Source organism: Polyodon spathula, chromosome 7 (genome assembly GCF_017654505.1).
Source record: "Polyodon spathula isolate WHYD16114869_AA chromosome 7, ASM1765450v1, whole genome shotgun sequence".
Lineage (NCBI taxonomy): Eukaryota > Metazoa > Chordata > Actinopteri > Acipenseriformes > Polyodontidae > Polyodon > Polyodon spathula.
In genome coordinates, this window is record NC_054540.1 from 54,511,474 (window position 1) to 54,534,341 (window position 22,868).

The window sequence follows — 22,868 nt, forward strand, 5'->3', positions numbered from 1 at the left end:
CTTGTGGAAATACATAGCCTGGTCTCTGCTGGTTTCTCAGTGTTTCCGCCGGGAGTGAAGGAGAGAATATCTGCTTTTTATTCACTCCTCCTACATCCAGTATACATCTTCGAGGCAGGTGACAGTTTAGATATTAATCAGATGTCTGTGGTACTTTCCCCACAGCCCATATGGCCTAAATATAGTATTACCAAAGGGGGTGGGGTTATAGAGCATTATTACAGACTCACTCTATGGTTTTGCCTAGAGTAATGTGCAAATTGAGAATAGTCTTCGTGGCAGGGAGCACTAAAACTAGATTCAGAGATTAAAGTATGACCTCTCTCTCTCTCTCTCTATATTTTTACATGTTATATTATGAATAATGAATAGGCGTTACATATTTTTTTACAGTATCATATAACAATACAATACTACAGAATTATTACTGCTATTATTATAATTTATAGTATTATTTCCAGATCGTTATTGGTACTGTTGTTGTTATTTTGCATGGCGTGTACTGCCCTTGTCCCCAGTGATAAGAGTTTATAGAAATGTTAACCATGTCTATTGTTCTTTGCTGCTGTTTCAGTGCAGTGATTTGCAAGGTGTGCTGCGCCTTTAAAGGAGGGCTGTTTGACTCCTAGGCGTGTTTCTTTGCCATTGATGAAGCAGTACACTCAGGAAGCTTGCGGGGAGAATCACAGGGAAGAGTGGGGAAAGGAATAAAGCGGTCGCTTGCCGTGTCCAGGAATCATCCTTACTTTAACACGACAGTCACACCTCGAACAGGAGGACCATTATAAAATATAAAAAAGAAACATGCAGATATCTTAATCGCGTGATTGACAAAGGTAAAAGGAAGTCGCGTTGGCATGAGAAAAAAGCAATTGCAGTAAATTGAAATGAATGCATTTCCGAGGACCTCCATGTGGTAAAGCAGACAGAAGAATCGTGGATTTTTGTGACGAGACAGACGGTGGTGAACATTCTGAATGTGCTGTGCAAGAACTGGATGTTATCGAGATCTTAATAAGGGGACGTGTACAGCAAGTGTGGATTGCAGAAAAACGAAACGCCACTCGTGTTGGAAAAATTGATTTCTCTGAATAAACGTGTCTCCTAAATGTATATTATCCTTATTAAATGGTGGAATTTCGAAAATATATCAATGCATTTACCACAGGAGTAAGCTTGACTAAAAAATATACAAATGCATGTATTTTAAGTAAGAACTAAAATATTCTAAAGGGTAAAAAAAAAAAAAAAAAAAAAAAAATGCAACCATAAAGCCAAGAAAGACCAGAGCAAGCGTGAATAATTTGTTTACCAGCAGTACTGCGGTGGAAGTAAAATACTTCTACATATTTAAATAAGACACTGCAGAAGGTTTATTGTTTGTTTAAATATGAAAAAGAAATATATGATTTGGTTGTTGGGGTGACAGACAATTGGAATGTGAAGCCCTGGCGGTGGGACAGTCAGTCGTGGTAGAAATTTTAAAGGAACATTTGGTGTGACTCAAATACACTTAAAATACTTAAACAATCAATCAATTCACACAAAGGCAAGAAAATGTCGGCCGTAATGGTATCTAAGAAGGTGTTACGAAAATGGGAAAGGCTCCCTGGGAAAAACACATTTTGCTGTGACGGGAGAGTCATGATGGCAAGACAGAAAGGCGTGTTTTATCTAACCTTGTTTCTCATCGTCGGGACCTGCGCGCTGTTCTTCGCATTCGAGTAAGTAGAATCGAATATTATTCAAGTAAGCCACTGCATTTAATACTGAAAAAAAGGCTGATAGCGTTGTGTGGTGAGGGGCGTCACCCCTTCACGTTAATTTGATGTATGGCAGGTACTCATTGATTTCTTTCTTTGTCAATGGTGAGTAATTTAATTTTCATAGCTTATTATAGCATAAATACTATACATGTATGTATGACGTTGCTGTTGCGAACCCATTATATAAACCACCTTGTGACGCCACACGACGTTGGGCAACAGTTTAGTCAAACAAAACAAAATGCAACCTATCTGGAAAACGCTGTATAATTAAGAAAGTTCCCATTGGAGCCAGATTTGGCATTGCATTTGTTTAAAAGTGTAGTTAACGAGTTTCTGGTTCCTCGGTGTGTTTTAATTTGGTTTCACCGTAAGGAGTTGATGACGTGTTTGTAGTATACACCCTTTGTGATATTCCACTCCACTCCCCCTAGACATTTGCATACAATTCAAACAGCAGTGGGTGGAGAGTTTAGCACTTTTGTCTAAAGTTAGGATTTTGTACAGCATTCTGCAGAGCTCCACTGTGGGTATAAACACATTATAAGCAGATTTAGCGCTGTGTTGATGAGGGGCCTCTTATGTAAGAACAGATGGGTCATGGTTATGGAGGTACAATATCTGTGCATTGGCTACCAGGCGACAGCAGGGATGGAAATAAGACTGCCATTGTTTAGCAGTTTGATTCACTCCTGGTTTCAGTATGGGTTTAATAATACACACCTGATCTTGCTGTGTATAATCTGTGAATCAAGTTTGTAATAAAACCCAGAATGGGTATATGTTTTGTATTAGAAACGGCGAATCTGCCTTCTTTTACTGGAACAAAATGTAAATTAGGTACAGACATTGATCAGCAGACACCAGGGAAGGCAATAATGCTAGATAGCTTGAGAGCAGTGTCTGTATTTAAAGAAACAGTATCCACTCTTACTGGAAACTAAGTTCTCTTAAGGAAGATTTCAACTACCATGCAGTGGTCAAAGAAGTCCTTTAACTGAGCGCCAGTGAAGTTCTTGTTCTTAATGAGTGTTGCATCTTCAGTGTTTTCTGTAGTGAAGCATTTTCTCTTCCAAGGATTGGACTGGTTTCATTGGTAAACTGGAAGTTTGCTTTGGAGTTCTTGCATTTGGAGGAGGGGGTGTACAGTACTGTAAGAGGGCTAGAGGAATAAACTACTGGACTGATGCAAAATGAGGTCATGCAATCTGCCCAAGGTCACACACATACACGGTGGCAGAGTTGGGACTTTAATATGAGGTCTTCTGGCTGTGGACTCACAATATTAGACTACATAATCTTCTATTTTTTTTTTTTTTCACACAGGCTCTTTAGATCCAGCTGTGTTGTCTGTGATTCTACTTCTAAAGATATGTTGGTCTCAGATGTATAGGGCACTTTAAAACCAAACCCTTTGATTTGAGAGCCCCAGTATAGGAGACTCTGGGGACAACGAGATAGCCAGACTCTTCATTCTTGCTTGTAGTCCAGGGCACAGTGCATTAGACTCCCCTCTATATGGAACACTACGCTAACAGTCTCACAAGGGTTGGTGATCAAAGAATTAATCTTGGTTTTGGGGGTGAGTTTAGTTGGTGTGCTTGGAAGCTGCCGCACTGACATCAGTAGAGACTAAAGTCCCTTGTAGCAGGATTCACTTTAGGGCTTTGTCTAATTGCCTCAGCCCTGCCCCTCGGAAAGCTCTCCTTTATGGCTCCAGTGCAGTTGATGCATCCTGTCCATTAACTCGGTGGCCAATCAGGGACTGCTTGTACATTAACGACGGCTTTCTGGTAGATTGCACAGTAAATGAGAAGAGCCGCCCTGCTGTCAGGTTTTTAGGTCAGCAATTCTTTACTGGACCATGTCTTCTAGCCAGTGGAATTCCCTTTCTAAAAGAGAGTGCATTTGTATGATGTTTGCAATCATTCTGCTGGTTCTGTTGCTCTTATACTCTTGGTCCTATTTTGTTTTCCACTTGAGTCTTGTACCTACATTTGAGCTTGTCTGGAGAATCCTAAGTGCCAGGACAGAGCAGCAATGTCAACTTTCAACTCTGCCAGCCCTGCCTACTTAAGCAAAAAATAATAATAATTTAGAGGGCAACTACCAAAGTTGTGCCAGATCATTCAGATTTCTATTACAATTAAAAACTTGTTATTTTAAACATTAAGTATCTAATTTGCAGATTTATTCACCTTTTCAATAATTGTTTTTCACTTGTTTTAAAGGCAGATGTTCTATCTGAATGTTCCTCAGCTATTGCTGGCAGTGAAGCTTCTGAATGGTGGTGATAGGTTAGGTTTATAATATACGCTTTGGCAGATTTTGTAAGGGAACTGTAAAAGAGTAATTAAAGTGACATCTACTTGCTCTTCAGAACTCTCGTTATCGCATACATGGAGGTTCGGGGTAAATAAATGTCAAGCAGTGTTAAGATTGCCTTAGTGATTTAGCTCATGCCTTGTATGTGGTGCTGTAAATTGCTTTAATATGGTCTACGCGGTCCAGCCTCTATCTCTGTGAACGCCTTGGCTGTTTAGCCAGCTAACACCTTTTAAAATGAGTGCTAGATGACTGAAATGCAGTTTGTCATCTAGGAGTGTAAAACCACATCGAGATCCCTCTTTCTGCACCTCAAATTGAGCTGGTTTGCATAAAGTTCCAACAGGCAGCAGCATTTGGAATAAACAAATCAGGATTGCAAGGGATTTCATTTTCTCCTCTGAATTGGATGGGAGAGCCTTCGAACCGGAGAAAAGAAGATGTCAAGTTTCTGCGGAAGGCTGAATTTGTCCAGTAGCAGCTGAGCCCAGATGTCGAGAAACGTGAAAGTTGCAGATCCCTTGTGAAAGGATCTGCTGATCTGAGATTTACAGATGAACTTCCGTAAGCCTCAAGAGCATAACATTAAAAAGCAGCTCCAAATGGAAGCAATGAAAATATGAATAGAGGCTTCTAGTCTTTACCTTGGTATAGGCGTGTGATTCAGTACCAGCTCCAGCACGGTTCAGAAACTACATGTAGCTGCCAACATGTTTTTTTAGAAGGTGGTTGAAAGTGGAGTTTTCATTTTCATTCTACATGCAATATGCTTATATATAACATTTATATCTTGCTTTTTTGTTTGTTTTTTGTAAGGATTTCTCAAGAGATGGGGCCTTGGTACCCTTTCGTACTGGCGTCTTTCAGCCTGTGTCGTATGAGCACAGGTTCTTGTCCGCTCTCTGGATCCTCTTGAAGCTTTTGAACTGTTACTTCAGTGAACTCATCCTTTGTTTCGCACTTCCAGCGGCAATCTGCAAGCGGAAAGGGGCTTTGCATGTGTCAGCAGCGTTCTTTTAGATAAGGGTCAGCAGGGTGCAGGGGCCCGGCAGGACCCGGGACAGGAATGCTCAATCGGTCGGCTCTTTCCAATATTACCTGTTTTGAAATGAAGGGAGGTTGGACCTGGGACCAGGGTGGAATAACAGTGATTACACTTTCCCGACCAAAGCAAGTAAAACCATGAAAATCCCACACGCAAGCTGTCGTTTCAATCTGTGTGTCTTCTCTTCCTCTGCGTATGAAAGTGCATTAAAGCTCTTTACTCTACACTAATTTCATGCAAGCCAGTACAAATCCTGTCCACTACCAATGCAAAATAAAATAAACAGCCCTGAGAACTGGAAGTGAGGCGATGGTCTAAGATCTGCATAGTGCTGTCTAGTACAAAGTCCATTGCACACCCAATTGAAGGATCATCTAATTACACTACAAAGTATTTATTACACATTTATATTATACCTTGCGCACCAAGTACACAATTGTCATACAAGAGTAATGCCTTGATTTCTGGAATCCGAACAATTTCGATTCAAATAGTTTTTACTTGCTTAAAAAATGAAATATATATTTACCTGTTTATCATTGTGTATGGGTAGAATATTTACATGGTTGGCTATTTTATATAGTCAGTTACATAGTGACTAACAGACAAAACATTAAATATTGTCTATTAGAGAAAACTGATCTTTTAAATCTGATACTTGCCTGTTTAGTTTCTGCGCTATGAATGGGTTAAGTTTAGTAGGCAAGTACTGCACCTGTACTGGATTCATTTGACAACACAGCTCTTTTTGCGAGTTACTAGTTTATAAACTTGAACATGTTGGTGTTTGAATCCAGCTATCAAAGGACAGCGTGTGCTGCATGCAGATTTGTAAAACTGGTTTCTCTGCACAAACCGTCCGCAGCTGTTAAGATCAGCGATTTTAATAAGCAGATCTGAAGTAAAGCAGCTTTGTTTGCACTAGCACTTTGCCAATTTTTGTTAAAAAAGAAAAAAAAAGAAATTTAGACTTGGCTACAGATGGAACCCACAGTCACCTATGCTAGACCAACGTTGTCGTTTTTGTTGGTTGAATTTCTGCAATGTGGAACTGATTCGCAATCAAGTAATTTAGCATTGTGTCTCGCGCTCGGCGGTGATTGGTGCTGTTTATTACCGGCTGAGTCCCAGCATTGCTCGGCTGCTCTAGCTGTATATTTTGTCTGATGCACAGAAAAGGTCGGGTCTCTTGTGGCTCCTACCCTCCCTGGTTTTCCACCCCTGCTGACAGCGCCCACAAGAAACCCCATGTACCCCTCCTGTAATAATTCCCTGACCCGAATCTGTCTCCTTGCATGTAGAGACGGACGAGGCTGCCAGCAGACAGGCAGGAAGGCAGGAAAGCAGGCAGGCAGGCAGGAAAGCAAGCAGTTCAGTTGGCTGATGCAGAGCGACTGTTAAGGAAGCACACCCACTGTAGTGCCAACCATTTCTTTTTGCCTAGATACACAGTGCATTGCAGTACAACAGTGCTGCCTTGTTATACATTTAAAATGCAAAGTCACAGCTCCCATGAGCCCCATGTTCCATTTGCATTCTGTATAAAATGAAATACAGATAGACTCTCCACTGCAGCTCCCTACAGTGTAATAAAGAGGTAGCTCTCCACCATTTCAGCAGTCATTTACGTTCCCAGCTGCTTTCTGTTATTTTAGTTGGCTGTGGCTGTATGAATCCCAATTTTCTGAAGGCTTTTTTTTTAGGATCTCTACTGTCTGCTAATCACTGTGATCACACACCTACAATCAGTGGTGGAGCAGCACTGAATGTTGCTGTACCTCTCGGTCTTATCCAGGCAAATCGCCCTGTGCCTGTTACAAAAACGTAACCATAGCAACATTTTAATAGAACCCGCACAAAGGCTGTAGACCAGCTCAGAAATTACCTGCTGATGAAGTTTACACAGTAGAAGTACCTTTTAGGAAAGCATCCCGCTCTGATGGAGGCATTATTTTATTACACACAAGGGCGACCATTACCATAAAATGCCTAATACAGTACCTAATTAACCTTGCATTAATTACTTCATGCGTGAAAAAAACATGCAATTCTTATTGCTGATTTATTACGATTATGTACAAAGATACAGTGCATTAAATATTACAAGACAAATGTTAATGGATACTTTATGATGCCTGATTTTTGCGTACTATATTTTTGGAAGTGTTTATTATGTAGTTATTTGTGTCCTTGATCATTATGTATTACTGTTTCTGTTTTCAGTAATTTCTGCCATGTTTAATCGGCATATTTGACCTTTTTTGGGCGGTCTTTGAGCAAACCTGAACAAGGTGGATTTTGGATTAAATCTGGATTTTAAAAATCCAAATAGTGGGCTATTAAGCAGATACAAAATAATGTATTTTATGCAAATTCAGAGTCATTAAAACCTGTAAGAATAATCTGGGACTTGAATACAAATTCTGGGCTGAAATACTGAAACTAAAATGCACGTTGGAAGGGCAGTTGAATTTCACACCAAGAAGCCTTTCCGAGTTGACGCTTGTGGAAGCTGCCGTGTGCTCCTGCACCTGTCCGATTCAGTTGCTGTTGGCACTCCTAGTAAAATGAATCGCTGTGAGAGCGAGGTGAACCGAGTTTTATAAACAAGGTTATGTATCAGCCACCACGCTCATTTTGTTTAGGGTAATCTGTTGTGAAAACAGGTCTACTTCTCCCAAGAGATTTCTTGTATTCTACCAATTCTAAACAAAAATGGGCATCAGTGTAGAAAGACAGGCCACACTTTAAACATAACTTAACAGTAATGGATAATGGTCTTTTTCAGAAAGATATGGTTAAGCTGTCAGAAGCTGTCACACTCGCATGTTTACTGTGTTAGTGGGCATTATGAAAACGGCACACAGGGTAAGCTGTAAGAGGTGTGGTGCAGTGGTCTTGAGAACTGCAATGGCTCAAAGAGAACATTTCATGTGCTTGTGAAAGAATGTTGCAGAGTTTTACATTGGCCCGTCTTTCTGAATCTGGTATAGAACGTGGCTCGTCTTTTTTGCACCTATTGCCAAAAATGTAATTATATATGAGAATGACATCGTCCCAACACTAGATCCAGTTATGCACAATGGCCTGAGAACACTGTATAGAGGAATGGTGATCCCTAGACTAATACTGTACAATATGATCAAAACCAGTTTTATTGAAGATGAAAACAGCATGCTTTTCAGCATCAACGAGCCCTTGCACTAATAGCTTGGAAGCGCTGGGCTTTGTAACTTGTTTCCCGTCAGTGTGGTAACTTGAAATTGCCTTAAAAAGCAAGGTCTGTACTTTACCTTCCCTTTCAGAAGCACTGATGCTGAAATCCTGTAGTTCAGCAAATTGTTTCCTGCAGCGAGTTATACTTCACTGCCAGGATCCAGGGTGAGCTGGACGAGCGCCAAAACTGAAGCTCTGTCACAGACAGGGATTCGTCTGAAGGCCACAGTCAAGGATATTTTAGGCTTTTGTCCTGGCTGTTTTCTTGTGTCTGGTTTGCATGCATATGGAATGTGATTTTTGTTTGACAGGGTGTCTGTCAAAGCCATTCTGTAAATGTAAATGCTCTACAAAACATCCTTGGCAAAATACATTTTCACAATAATGTTAAGAACCTGTAAATATTGATGGACTGAAAACATGGAATGGAAATAAGAATCCCATTGCGTAGTAGTTTGATCCACTCCTGGTTTCACTACGAGTTTAATAAGACACACCTGCGCTTGTTACCTATACGCTGTGGCTAATCAAGCTCATGTTAAAACCTGGAATGGGTGAAACTGCTCTGCAGTAGGATTTTTATTTCCATCCCTGAAAAAAATAATTCTAATTACAAATTGGGATCCCTTTTATCAGGCAGAAACGATACTGTGGATAATATGGAATTGGCTTGACACCCCCCCAAACACACACACACGGAATGGGGGTCGCCTGTGAAGGGGGCAGCTTTGCGCCTGTGCAATTCTGATTGGCATCACAGCTGCCCGTCCGGCATGCAGTGGGTGACTGGGACTGGTCCAAGCAACCTGCAAAGCCACCATCTGCCTGCCGGCTGTAGCTAGAGAATCGCCTGCTCTGCCAGTACTTGCTGCTGCTATGCAATTAACATTGAAGGATCCCATTTTAGCAGAGCATAAAGGCAGTTTTTTTTATTAAGGTGGAGCAAAATGCAGTACTTTTCACATTAAAGGTTTTGTGTTTGGTGGTGTATAACAGTAGATTGTTTAGATACTGGCTTTGAACTAGCAGGATAAGAAGGGGTTAGTGTTGCTTAATTCACAGTCTCTAAGGAAGGTGAAATCCCTAATTAAGTTGAGTATGAATGTACGCTAATTTTACGGCACAAATGAGAGGCGTCTGATGTTCTCCTGTGTATTGCGTGGGCTGGTTTCAAGCTGTTTCTCTCTCTCTCTCTCTCTCTCTCTTTCTGTCCTGTTTTCAGGTGCCCATACCTGGCGGTTCACCTGTCCCCTGCCATCCCCGTCTTTGCCATCATCCTGTTCTTCTTTGTCATGGCAACGCTGCTGCGCACCAGCTTCAGTGACCCGGGGGTGCTGCCCAGAGCCTTGCCCGATGAGGCCACCTTCATCGAGATGGAGATCGGTAAGCAGGTCCTCCGAGGTGGCCGGCTTCATGTGATGCAGTTTCGTTTGCACTGAGCTGGTGGGAGCTGTTGTTGCCAATAGGCCAAGGAGTTTAGGAGTTTATCATTTACAGGTTGCTGACTTGCTGAGCAAAACACAGGGGGGTTAGTCATGTAGTGTGTTTATCTCAAGAGATTTTAATGATGTCTTCAGTCCTTATTTTAGGGGTGTTCACTTGTGCAATTCTTCAAGTCATTGTACTGAAAGCTCCCTGTTGCCGCACACTGAATATATAATATATACTGACTAATATATATATATATATATATAAATAAAAATAAATATATAACCCTATGGCTTGGGGTTCATAGCAGATAATTCCTATTATGAAACCCACACCAACAGGGTTAGACTACATTTTGATAGCCTAATATAATGTGTACTGTTTACCTTGGTGTGAAATGAGGGGTCAATGTTTGGGGTGGTGTTTTAAACAAAAATTAAAAAAATTTAATGTGGTGGTTATAACACTTAACAGTACTTGCCTGATAAATATGTCATGTGTTCTACCACCAACAGAGTTTGGGCTTAACAATTTGAGTCATTAAAGGTGACAGCGAGTGTTATCACAGTTTTGCATGAAGTCTGCAGTGATGTAATTGCTAATCAAATTGTACCCTTTGGACTAACACTGCACTCTGTACCCACTGAGGCTCATATGTGACTGGAGAGGCCTGATTTGAAGCGGTGAATGCATCTTTGGCACCGCTTTTAAATTTTCCTAAAAGAAAACACCGATAATATTTTCATTCCTTATGAAATTTGTAACATTAATATGAAAATGGTACAAATTTAACAGTATTGTAAAAATAAACAAACAAACAAAAAAAAAACCTATTTGTATTTTTACCAGAGCAGATGTATTCCTATTGGCTGAACAGTGTTTTGTTTGTGTGTCTTTCTTACAGAGGCAGCCAATGGGAACGTCCCAGCTGGCCAGCGCCCGCCTCCCCGGATCAGAAACGTTCAAATCAATAACCAGATTGTGAAGCTCAAGTACTGCTACACCTGCAAGATCTTCCGTCCGCCCCGCGCCTCCCACTGCGGGATTTGTGACAACTGTGTCGGTGAGTCGTGGCTTTCCGGGCCGGCCCGTCTCTGTCACAGGTTTGGAACCAGGAGAACCGGCTTCTGCTGCTGCGGCTGTACTTGTAGTCAGCTGTCACAATTTGGAGTGACACCATTCCTAATCCTCTGAAGCAACCAAAATGTGTTTTTTAGCCAGTCTGTTGTTGTACATTGCCTGTGGGGTTTGTTTCCCCCTGTGGCCAAAAGCTGAATAGCAGCCCTTTGTTTCTAACCTGGGGAATCCAGATTGCTATTGTGACTCTGCATTTCTCATCAAATTTACAACAAATGTTGCCATTTTATAATATTGCTTTACTTCCCCCGATGACTCATTCCACATCTATTCCTGGTTGTGCCTTTTTTAACCCTTTCATTATAGGTTTTGGACATTAATATATTTTTCATTTATATATTATTTAATTTATTTCCATTGCTTTATATGCTGGGTGGCATTCTCATATGAGATCGTTATGCATTTGCGTCTCCCATCTGTCCAATTTTTTTTTTTTATAATCCTTCCTCCATATGAGGTTGCCATGCATGAAAGAGTTAGGCAGGAGAGGATCAGAAGATTGATTGGTTCTGTCCCTAATCCCAGTTTGTGTTTCTCAGAGCGTTTTGATCACCACTGCCCGTGGGTGGGGAACTGCGTGGGGAAGAGGAACTACCGCTACTTCTACCTGTTCACGCTGTCGCTGTCCCTCCTCACCATCTACATCTTCACCTTCGACATCGTCCACGTGGTGCTGCGTGAGTACAGGGCTCCCCTAACGACTGTGTCATGAATAAATCAGCAACAAACACATTGAGGGAGAGGCACTACAGACTGATGTAGTAAAAAACAGAAAGTCTCAATTCAGTTCCCTTACACTTTGTCATATATAAAGTGCAATAAAAAAAGAACACATGGTATTAAATATACTGTAACCCCGGGGTGACGCCAAGGGGGGGGCTTAGGGGGTTGTGCCCCCCCCCCCCCCCCCCCCCCAAGTTTAGATCTAGTGCCCACCCAGTCATTAGTAAAGCTAAACATAACCATGAAATTATAGTATGCATTATTTCTGGAATATTTCAAGGGTGTATATAGCAGTGTGTGTTATGTGACTTGGATGACCGCCAGACTCGTCCTACCCCCCCCCCCCAACCCGATAGATACCTATTGAACCCAAGAGAAGTAAATGAACGAGCTCCACAGCAGCTGATAAGAGCAACTCCTACAGCAGTGCATGTGTTTAGAAGTCCAGCAGCCAGGAGTTGCTCCACCGTTGCACTCCAGACCTTTCTGTGTCTGAATTGAACCGTTGCATGTAATCTGAATCGCTGGACATCAGTCTCGAGAAGGAATAGATTGAGATTGAAACTGTGGGTGTGCCTGCCTGCCCTTATTAAAGTTGACCATGGTATTTTTGAACAGTATTTTTTCAGTTTTCCCATAGTTATACTGTGCGATTACCATAGTTTACACTTCTGTGCCATGTTTAGTAAGATGCTTCACCATACCCCCCTTATTCGTTACAATGCTTTGCCATGCATGGTCTATGCTTTATTACACCTTGCTGTGCTTTTACTGTAGCGCACTTGCATCACTAAATGATTGTGCTCTGCTTGTTTTTCAGGCTCTGTGGATTCTGGGTTTGTCAACACCCTCAAAGATACCCCTGGAACATATCCTTTAACAGACAGATATGTGTAATAAATCCCTTTTATTAGAGTGCTTTGCTGTGCTAGCAGGTTTGAGACGGATAGTGAGAGAGACGGGCTGTGTTGTTCACTTGCATGCTTTATACAGTCCTGCCAGAAGGCCCTTCTGTTCTCCTGCTGTATTAATTTTCCTATTTGGCAGAAAAACAGAAAACTTTCTCTGCGTTGTGTCTGGTTCCAAGCTCTCTAAATGGGGAGGGGGGAGTAACCAAGTTACTAGTGCTTTAGCCAAAGGGGAGGGAGAGGGAAAGTGTATCAGGTTTTTGTGACATAGATGCATGTCCCAAAGCCATGACCTTGACCACATGGAGCTTCTCCTCTGGCGATTTTAAACCAGCAAAAGTATTTAACATTCCTGTCAGGAATATGCACCATCTTGAACGATTCACTTGATATTCGGACAAGAGCAGGTTGTTGGTTTGGGGTTTAATTGTGATTTGAAGGTTAGGATTAGGGTGTGTGTGTATGTTCCTGAAACATTTGTGTCCAGACCAATTGCCTACATCCACTGTTCTGTAGGACTAGTTTTTTGCTTTCCCCAGATCCTAATGCTGCAAGAATCTTTTAATGACTGTTTCCCTTAACTGCCCCCCACTGTCTTGGAGGTCGTGGTCTGCTTCTTCACGCTGTGGTCTGTGGTGGGACTGACAGGCTTTCATACCTATCTGGTGTCACTCAATCAAACCACCAACGAAGACGTGAGTGCTTTCAATTCCGCTGATGAAACCTTGTTTCTGTTTGACATGATACAATGCCTAGTAATGGATCTGTTTTCCTAATGTAATAATGATCACACTGTTCCCATACAAATGCTCTACATGCAATTGGTATCGGAAACAATGCAATAATACTATAGAGCCCATTCCATGAAAAATTTAACTTTTGTTACAATGGGTAAGTAATCAGTTTTCATGCTGTATTTTAAGGGGCACTTTTGCAGTAACTGTCTGCAACTAGCTTACTAACAAACGTTACTGATTTTTCATTAATAGTTCATATATAATGAAAACTACAATGCACTATGATCGACCCATCCCCACATTAGTCTGATATATAACTGTCAACATTGAGTTTTTAAAATCTTAAATCTTAGTGGCCTGAATTGAAGTTTATACCTACATAAGACAAAGGCATACAACTATTCCACTGTGTTACTTGGTGGAATGACAGTGATATGCTGCTCCTTCTAATTGATTTTAAAAAGGATAAATATCAAACAGAAAAACAACCATGCCATGCTTCACAGTCCAGTTTTCTCTTGGCCTCTGTGGTTCTTATTGTTCTGTAGTTATAGGTGGCTGATTTGGCAGCAGCCAGCACTTTGTAAACACGATCGCCAATCGTACACAGTTGGCGTTGTTACTTTCACTACACAGCAAACCAAAGGCTGGGTTTGGCGCTGCACATTGACCTCGTCATCAAAGCGTGAGCTGTGGCACCTACTTTATAACAAGAAAAAAAAAAAACCCTCTAAATTCAATCAGTCTGTCATAAAAAAATATTTAAAGCCAAAATACGCAACAGGGTGGTATTGCAACGTTATTCGCTACACTTCATCGCTGGCTTTTTGGTGTTTTTGTAATCTCATGCTTACTAGAAACATCATTCTTTCTCCCATGTCCCACTGTTAAAATCAGTTCTTCATAGTTTACAGAAGGAAATGTTGTTGCCCACGAAGCTTAAAGTTAGCATTTATATTTATTATTTTACCGAGAGGGTTTATCGCATGCAAAGCCATCGTAGGTGGTCCAGTATGTAAGCTTGCCTCGTGCACTGAATGCATGCTTGCTATAGGGCTTCCCTGGGTCCCAAACCCTGCTCGGTACAGGTTGCAGTAACCACAGACCGTACATGACTTTTGCAAAAATTAAAGGTTTGCTGACATTAAAGGGGTTAACAATAGAGTTTTTAGCAAAAAATGGGAGAAAATCTGTCCCAGGAGAAGTGTCCAAAAAACGGGAAAGTCCCGGCAAATAAGGGAGATTTGACAGGTCTACTGATATCACTAACTCAGCAGTGTAGCAAACATTTTCTTGTGATGGGCCTATACAGTACTGTCTGTTAAATATCGTTTGGGCTCTCAATATTAATGTTCCTTGGTTAAGATTGATAGGACTTTGCCCTGAAGGTTTCTCTTGTTAGTAAAGGAAATAATTAGAAATGGGAAAACACACGTTGTGCAAATATTCCCCACCCCTTATGTGTTTGTTCAGCTCTTGTGACTCTCTATTAATAGATCAATCAATAGCTGCCTGTATTCCTGCAGTTAGCATGGCCCAACTCTGAAGGCAATTTCGGACTAAAGGGCACCTTCAGATGGTCACAGCTCTAATGCACCTTAAATGAATTAACAGTAATGGATAAATTTCACTGCAGCCATTGTTCCTATGCCAATCCGATTCTGTGGTCAAGACCATTAGATAACCGCTAAGCCTAAAATCATAACTTTTACAGTGGTAATAACTGTTTTTTACAGTAATACGTGGTTTGTAAATGACTGCTGCACTACGTCAAGGCAACGTAAGCTAGTCTAAGATACATTAAGATCTACTCCAGGTCTGTGCAACCAGCCCCTTTTATATAATGCTTATGTTGTGGCCTTGTGTGCTCCAGACTACTCTAACAGCATCAGCAACAGAATGTAAAATATGAATACATATCTTCAAGCCCAAAAACAAATGTAGTGTTTACAATACCTCGGACAGCTAGATTGTTTGTCTTATCATACTACAGGTTAGTTGCTTTGTCTTGGGGTGCTTCATGGTCAGTTTTCTGGCAGGAGTTGCCCAGTGTGTGTGGTGTTCTTGCTTAATTAAAAAAGAATTGAAAAGCCTTGCTGTTCATGAAACCCAAATGTTTGGCCTCTCTTCCAGCTGAACACAGCAGCCACTGTGTGCTGTTTGGAGTAAATCCACAGTCGAGAGCCACTGCACTAAACTCAGCCTGAAGCGCTGCTTAATAACTAACCCTGGGTTGCTGTTGGATCGTAAATGACGACAGTAAAAATAATACCAATAGCAATACAATTGCGTGGTCTTCTTAATGCTTGTTCTCTTCACTGCATTTCATTGCTGCTGTTTGCTATTGCAAGGCTCTGCTTGCTGTTTCAGATTAAAGGCTCGTGGTCGGGGAAGAACCGGGTGCAGAACCCCTACAGCCACCGAAACATCATGAAGAACTGCTGTGAGGTGCTGTGCGGGCCAATGCATCCCAGGTAAGAGAGTCTGAAACATCATGAAGAACTGCTGTGAGGTGCTGTGCGGGCCAATGCATCCCAGGTAAGAGAGTCTGAAACATCATGAAGAACTGCTGTGAGGTGCTGTGCGGGCCAATGCATCCCAGGTAAGAGAGTCTGAAACATCATGAAGAACTGCTGTGAGGTGCTGTGCGGGCCAATGCATCCCAGGTAAGAGAGTCTGAAACATCATGAAGAACTGCTGTGAGGTGCTGTCGGGCCAATGCATCCCAGGTAGAGAGTCTGAAACATCATGAAGAACTGCTGTGAGTGCATCCCGGGCCAATGCATCCCAGGTAAGAGAGTCTGAAACATCATGAAGAACTGTTGTGAGGTGCTGTGCGGGCCAATGCATCCCAGGTAAGAGAGTCTGAAACATCATGAAGAACTGTGACTGGTGTTTCTGCAGTGGGAGATGTACCTCTGCCTGAACCAGCGCAGTAGTACACTTGGTATGAGGCTGTTAGAAAACAAGTGGAACTCTGCTTTACTTTGCTATTTGAGCTTAGGGATCTTCCTTTTTTTTTTTTTTTTTGAGCCAACTACATTCAATTAAACTTTTGGAAAAGTGTTGATTGTGAAACAGGTTCACTATTTTTTTCTCCTGCAGCTTGATTGAGACTATGATTCTGTTTCATCGATAATGTAAAATAAAGCAGCTCCTTATTTAATTCAAACCAAACTCAAACAGCAAGTTAAGTTATATTGATTACATTGAGTCATTAAGATTTTTAAATCCAGGAAAAGCAATTAACTGAACTCACTTTTTGTGTTATTCTTGGATTAAGAATAAGAAGTTGTTGTTTTTTTTAATACATTATCAATGAAACAGAATCATAGTCTAATTCAAGTTACGGGTGAAGAAACAAAACTGATCCTGTTTCACAAATAATGCTTTTCCAAGAATTTAAGAAACAGAGTCGGCTCAATATAACTTTAAAGGGACATCACGTGAAGAGCCCTATACATGCTATAACAATTGAGTGGCTTATGAAAAATAAATATCATTGGGGATTTTGTCATATCATAGCATATTATATCTCTTGGTGAATACATGTATTGTCCTGTCTTTCTCAAGACTTTTTCTTTGTAAGTTTGGGATGGGTGTTTGAAATGCCTTGGTTGTTCAGTAATCTATTACTGCAACTTTCTTTCCTTCTTTCTTAGTGCTCTGGACCGGCGTGGGGAATTGGTAGAGTTGCCCTTGGCCCCTGTCCCAATACCAGCCTCAAAGAACAATAAGGAGAACCCGCAAACTACTGTAAGTGAGCCCAGACTTGAAGAGCATGGTTGTGTGCTTGACTGGGTTCAGGGACTGCATAGCAGTTTCACCCATTCCAGGCTTTACTACGTGCTTGATAAAGTCACATTGTATAAGTAACAAGCTAAGGTGTGTCTTTTTAAACTTTTATAAAATAGTAAAACCAGGAATGGATCAGACTGCTATGCAATGGGAGTCTTATTGCCATCCCTGCGTGTTGATCTACCTAATATTTCAACACCTGACTCCTGTTTTAAAGGAAAGGCGAACTTGCAGAGAGGAATTAAACAGTTACGGTAGAAAAAATAAATCGCTTGGTTGTGGGAGAGATTTTGTGACCCGATTTTTTTTATTTTTTTTTTATAGTTCAAACAAGGAAATGCATTTGACCTAGCTTCACGTAAGTGAGCCTGGGGATTGAGTGGAGGTTCGCAGGAATTCCGGGGAGTTATTTTCAGACGCTTGCTAATCTAGTGTGCATTCCTTCTCTGCAGAAAAACACGGCACCTCTGATTCCCAACGAGCACACCCCTGATGATGTGAAGTCCAGCATAGCGCCGGAGCTGGAGGGGGGCGTGGAAGAAAAGCTGTCCCCTTTGAAAAACAAGTCCCCTCCCAGCGAGCCGCCCACACCGCCCCCAGCAGACACGGCAGAATCCACCACCGAGCTGGAGGAGGCCTTTTAACTGCAGGCTGGGCTTGGCCAGTCTCCAGAAGGGGAGGACGCCCTGAATGATTTCTTTTGCAGTATTAAACAATAACGATACATTCTGTGGAAGTGGAAAAAAAGCATCTTCGTTTGTAACTCTGCCTTTGTCCGGGAAACCGAAGAACTCTTGTGAGTCTCGTCTTATCATTCCGCCCAATCGGCTAGTCCCCGTCACTTGTGGGGGCCTTGCATTCCTGTTTGTGCATTGGGCAGGTTTCTGTGTCATTGAGAAATGATGAAGGTGTGTTTTTTTTTTTGTGAAGCCCGACAGTTGTTTTGGGATAGATTGAAGGATATGACCTCGGAGGCAAAATTTAAACGCCATTCATGGGACAGAAGAAATCAAACTCCAAACCCTTTCAAAGGCAGAAGATATCCAGCTTTGCAGACAGCTGCGAGTTGATGGCTTGTTCTGAAGTGTTGTTACTGTTAATAATTTCTGTTGGTTTGTCTTTTTTGATTTGTTTACGTTATGAGATATAGTGAAATCAGGTTTACTCATATGAATTTATACAAAAAAAAAAGAATTAAAAAACAGACCCGACTTGAAGTACAGGACTTGGTCATCTGCTCCTGGAAAAGTCTTGCTAAGAGAACCTAATGAAATATCTGAATCACTGCACAGAATAAGATTACATTTTGCAGTGATGGGAGTGCATGGCATAATGCTACAGTGGCACCTCTTGTAAGTTCATTAATGAAGGCAATGTGTTTTGTAGAGGAAGTCACCTTGGAGAACACATCCAGTCTCCTTAAAGTAGAATGATGGTGTCTTTCAATACTTCCCAATGACAGCTGTGTTGCTATAACATGGATTGATATTTTTATTTGACTTGCAAGAAGATTGACCCAATTTTCTTCTTTCCCTTATGCAAAACCATTAAGATCTTTGACTGCTGTGGCACTGTGTGTGTGTGTGTGTGTGTGTGTGTGTGTTTTAATTTGGTCAACTCTTTGACTTCCAATCCTGATCTCTTGTGTGGTTTGTAGTTTGCTTGGCTGTGGACAATAGGGTTTTGTGTTTTTAGTGTTGTAATTGTGGTTTCTTTTTATAGTTTTCATTGCAATACTGTACAGTGTTTTGCTACATAACTGTGATGGCCTGGTTTGTTTTGTGTGTTTGGAGACAGGCTGCTCTTTCACTCCTCCACAACGTTGAAGGACAACAGCAGAAAAACGAGGAATCCTTGGCTTATTACAGTTGTGTAATCTAATCCCGAAGGGCCAATTTCACTGCCATGTCTTGTTGGATCCTATTGGTGCCAAGAATATGCCGTTCATTTAATTGGAGCACCTACATTGTTGCAGAAGGGAGCATAAACAAGAAGGGTTTTGTTTTGAGTGTTATGTGTTTGTACCTGTGCCTTATTTGAAGCTGCACTATCCCACGTTTCACACAATTGAGTTAGAACATTTGTGAAGAAGCCTCTGCACTTCAATCCGTGGGTGGTTTGGAACTCCCTTGGAGAACGTTTCTTTGGCATCAGCATGACATCGATATTAAAAGCCATTTTATATCGCAGAGGGAAGGGATGTACAATCTATAGTGTAGATCTGGGCTAAACAATTTTGTTGCATGCTACACGTGACAATTTAAAAAAATAAAATAATCTGACCTCTCCGGTCAGGAAATGCTGAGCTATCTGTAATCTGGGTGGAATGCAGCCTGGATAATGTACTGTTTAAAGAACAGGTTTAATTGTCTTTTGTCCTCCTACTGAGCCAGAAAAAGATTTGCAAGACTGGCTGTGGGCCCTTCCTAGCAGTATTATTAATATCAAGCAAGGTTAAAAATGGTGTACAAGTCAATGCTACTATTTTTTGTTTATCTTAGTTATTTGATAAATAACTAATTTGTTAGAAACCAGCTGTATATTCAGTCAGCAGTTTAACGCGACAAAGGGACTTTCCATGTTAAGGTTAATTGAACATCACAAGATTTTTGGTTTCTGTGAGTTTTCTGGTGACTTTTTAGCGGTGTTGCCCGCACGTATCCTATTGCATATAATTAGAGCAGTAATGACGTCTGGGATGGGGGATCGATTAGATGAACCGTAGAGCCTCAGTTCTGTCTGTGAGACGGTTTGTTTCCATCTGCATCAGCCCAAGATCGTATCGGTTTGAACTGAGTGAGGGGCAATTTTTAATCCTAGGACAGTATTTTTCAGACAGTGGAAAAAGAGTTGACATTTCCAGAATGAGTACATAACAAACTGGACAGACTTTTTTAAAAGAGAGAATTTCAACAAACAAAAAGACAATCCGATTAAATACTGAAGCTGTTTTGTAGGCTTTCTAGGAGAGTTATTGCTTCATCAAAGTCCAGAAGGTTTGGATATTAACTGGGCAATAATTAACACTGTTACCAAGTAATGTTTTATTTCCCTACATTAACCAAACCCTAAGCCTTATTACCAGGTATCTTCAGGAATATTGAAAACTACATCCATAACTGTAGTTAGTTTTTGCTCAGTTAATAACAAGAGTGGCCTATTTGGCAACTCTTGTTGTGTGAATACAGTGTGCACCCTCTAAAGCCATCCCTCTAGGATGAACCCTATACCTCAGGATTTTTTGTTCCAGGTGTAGAACTTACATGCTAGTGACCAAAATCAAAATGTAAGTATGTCAAGTCTTGATGCAAACAATTCAAGGGTTTGTAATTATTCTTTGTTACTTATAATTAAAGCAAATGACAGTGAGAGAGAGAGAGAGAGAGAGAGAAATAAAAAAAATCACTTGTATAATTTACCTTCCCTTTTGCTTTGTAATAACACTGTGATTTATGTAGACAATTATTTTATTTATGTACAATTCACTTTCATTTAGTGTTAGTTTTTTTTAAATGAAGGATTCATTTGATTGATGTGTGTTTAAATAATTAAAAGAAGAAAATGCTCTTGTCTTTTATCTGTGTTAAAAGGGTTGCTGTAATCTTTGTTTTCAAGCCTGTATCAGGGCATTCATTTAGGGACAACATAGCATTACTAACTGTAAGTTATTAGCCACATGCTGATCTGAAAGTGGTTAAAACAACCCGGGCTGAGGCTCTGAACTTCACAATGTGGTCAACTAGGAGAAGGTAATGCCTTCTGTACTCTACAGCTAGAACAGTATCGGCTCGCTGGCCAGCCCTAGAGTATTTCATATTTTTACTGATATTTAAAAACAATGAAATACGTTATAAAATAGGCTTTTTTATGTACTTGCATTTCTTTAGGTCTTATTTACTACTTAAGGCCACACATGGCCACGTTTTGCAGACTGGATAATTTGTTTAGTTGGTTGGAAGCTGGTGCTGTTTTTAACAGCAGTCTTGATAGTCAGAATGCGATCCAGTATGGCTGTAGACAGTTGATTTCTACGTCTGCTTTTCGAAGGTTCATCTGAGAAAAAAAAAAGTTTCTAATTTTTGCTGTACTGTGTGGTAAAGCCAATATATTAATGCCAAACTTGGCAACTGTAGGAAAACGTGGCTGTCCCGTCTAACATCCATCAAGTCAGTCATTTGGTACTGCGTACGTTCCAGTTCCAGGCTATCCAGCATATTTCCAAGAACAATCGGGAAAAGCATTGCAAGCTAGAAGTGGAATTGCTTCTGTGGCTCAGCTTCAGAAGCCACAGCTTGACCAGGGACACAATATAAAAAACAGATTTTCCAATGAAGATTAGCACGGACATTTTTTCATATAGAGTATTAACACTCTTAGCATATGCCGTGGTATTTACCTGATAGACCTAATTTGTAATAGGTTTGATAATCCATCTTCTTTTCAGTTGTGCAATAATATTCATGATTCTCAACTCCAGAAGTGTGCAATCTCTGAAAAGGGTAGTTAATCTCATGTACTGTCACTGTCTCAAGCAGACGGGTGCTGCAGTGGGTTAGTTGACTAGCGTGTTGTGTAGGTCCTTTTTCTGGGACTGGTTTTAAATCCAGCTGATTCATTAGTTGCAAAGAATTGGTTCATGCCCCTTATACTTAATGCAAAGCAAGCTTTTCCATGGAAGTGAGATGGCACAGTGGGCTAATTCACAAACAAATTGTGATGTTCCCCTTGGAGTAGTAGCGATTCCTTCCTTTATCTCCAAATAATTGGTTAATTGACTTTTCTGTGAGTACTGGGTTTCATTCAAGGCAATTCATTCCTGTTTTGTCGAACAAGTGGTTAACTTGCCTTATAATTGGTGTGAAACACACCTTTCCTGAGGGAGGTGGTGGTGCAGTGAGCTAATCCCATGGCCGCCTCTACCTGAAGGCAGCGGTTTGAATCCAGCTCCCAGAGGGGAGTTCCTGGGGTAAGTATTGATGTTGGTTGTGTTTCCATAGATGGAGAAGACCTACCCTGTGGAGGGAGGAGAGTGTAAGGTGGGGGTGTTGAAGAGAAGAGGAAGGAGGCAAACTGCATGCACAAGTCTTAAGTGAGACTTGTGCATCTACTCCAAGGAGAATTATTTGAAAATAGTGAGGAATCCCCAGGATTTTAACCCAGTACTCCAAAGACATCAGCACAGTATGTTTGTCAGTTATCACACTGCACCACTCGGCTCCATGCCAGAGTCTAGCATTGCGAATAAGCCTATATCAACCTCTATATTATTCTTTGTATACTTCAGTGCACTGACACCAGTCAAAAAGAGCAAAGTCTTTGAAAATGAAAAGAAAACACATGCCCTAACATGGGTTTAAATCCACTAACAGAGCTACCCAGCTGCCTGCTGTGTGAAAACATTACATATTGTAATTTCATAGACCTTCAATGTTGTTGAAGCTGACACCCTGGGATCCTTCAAAAAGCTGCTTGATGAGATTTTGGGATCAATAAGCTACTAACAACCAAACGAGCAAGATCTCGTTTGTAAACTTTCTTATGTTCTTATAGCTGTCAACCCTGCGCTCCTTAAAAACACATTTCAAAGTTAACAAAAATGTTGCAGTACAGGTGCCCATACCAGTATCTTAAACGTATTATATCTTCATGTTTCTCGTAAGAATTGTTTTACTATCGGTAATATTTTTTTAAAAGTCAGTTTTGAAATAACCAAAGAAAACAAAACAAACGAAACCATATCCTGTCTGCAAGAAGGGCTTCAGTGTCGTTTGAACTGTAGTTCTCT

At 40.9% G+C, this 22,868-nt stretch overlaps 1 protein-coding gene across 3 annotated transcripts; it reads left to right on the forward strand.

Moving 5' to 3' along the window:
* The first annotated feature begins 582 nt into the window (after positions 1-582).
* zdhhc9 (zinc finger DHHC-type palmitoyltransferase 9) lies at positions 583-22,518 on the forward strand. Of its 3 annotated transcripts, XM_041255905.1 has the most exons (10): positions 583-1,724; positions 9,575-9,735; positions 10,685-10,843; positions 11,457-11,594; positions 12,461-12,509; positions 13,141-13,243; positions 15,656-15,759; positions 16,948-17,041; positions 17,408-17,441; positions 17,536-17,663. In XM_041255905.1, the coding sequence occupies exons 1-10, from the start codon at positions 1,558-1,560 to the stop codon at positions 17,574-17,576; spliced, it is 1,050 nt and encodes a 349-aa protein (XP_041111839.1). In that variant the 5' UTR covers positions 583-1,557; the 3' UTR covers positions 17,577-17,663. The 3 variants fall into 3 exon arrangements, with proteins under 3 accessions (XP_041111839.1, XP_041111838.1, XP_041111840.1); XM_041255904.1 differs by lacking the exon at positions 17,408-17,441 and having other exon boundaries at positions 589-1,724; positions 17,536-22,517; XM_041255906.1 differs by lacking the exons at positions 583-1,724; positions 17,408-17,441 and adding an exon at positions 1,738-1,868 and having other exon boundaries at positions 17,536-22,518.
* The last annotated feature ends 350 nt before the right edge of the window (positions 22,519-22,868 follow it).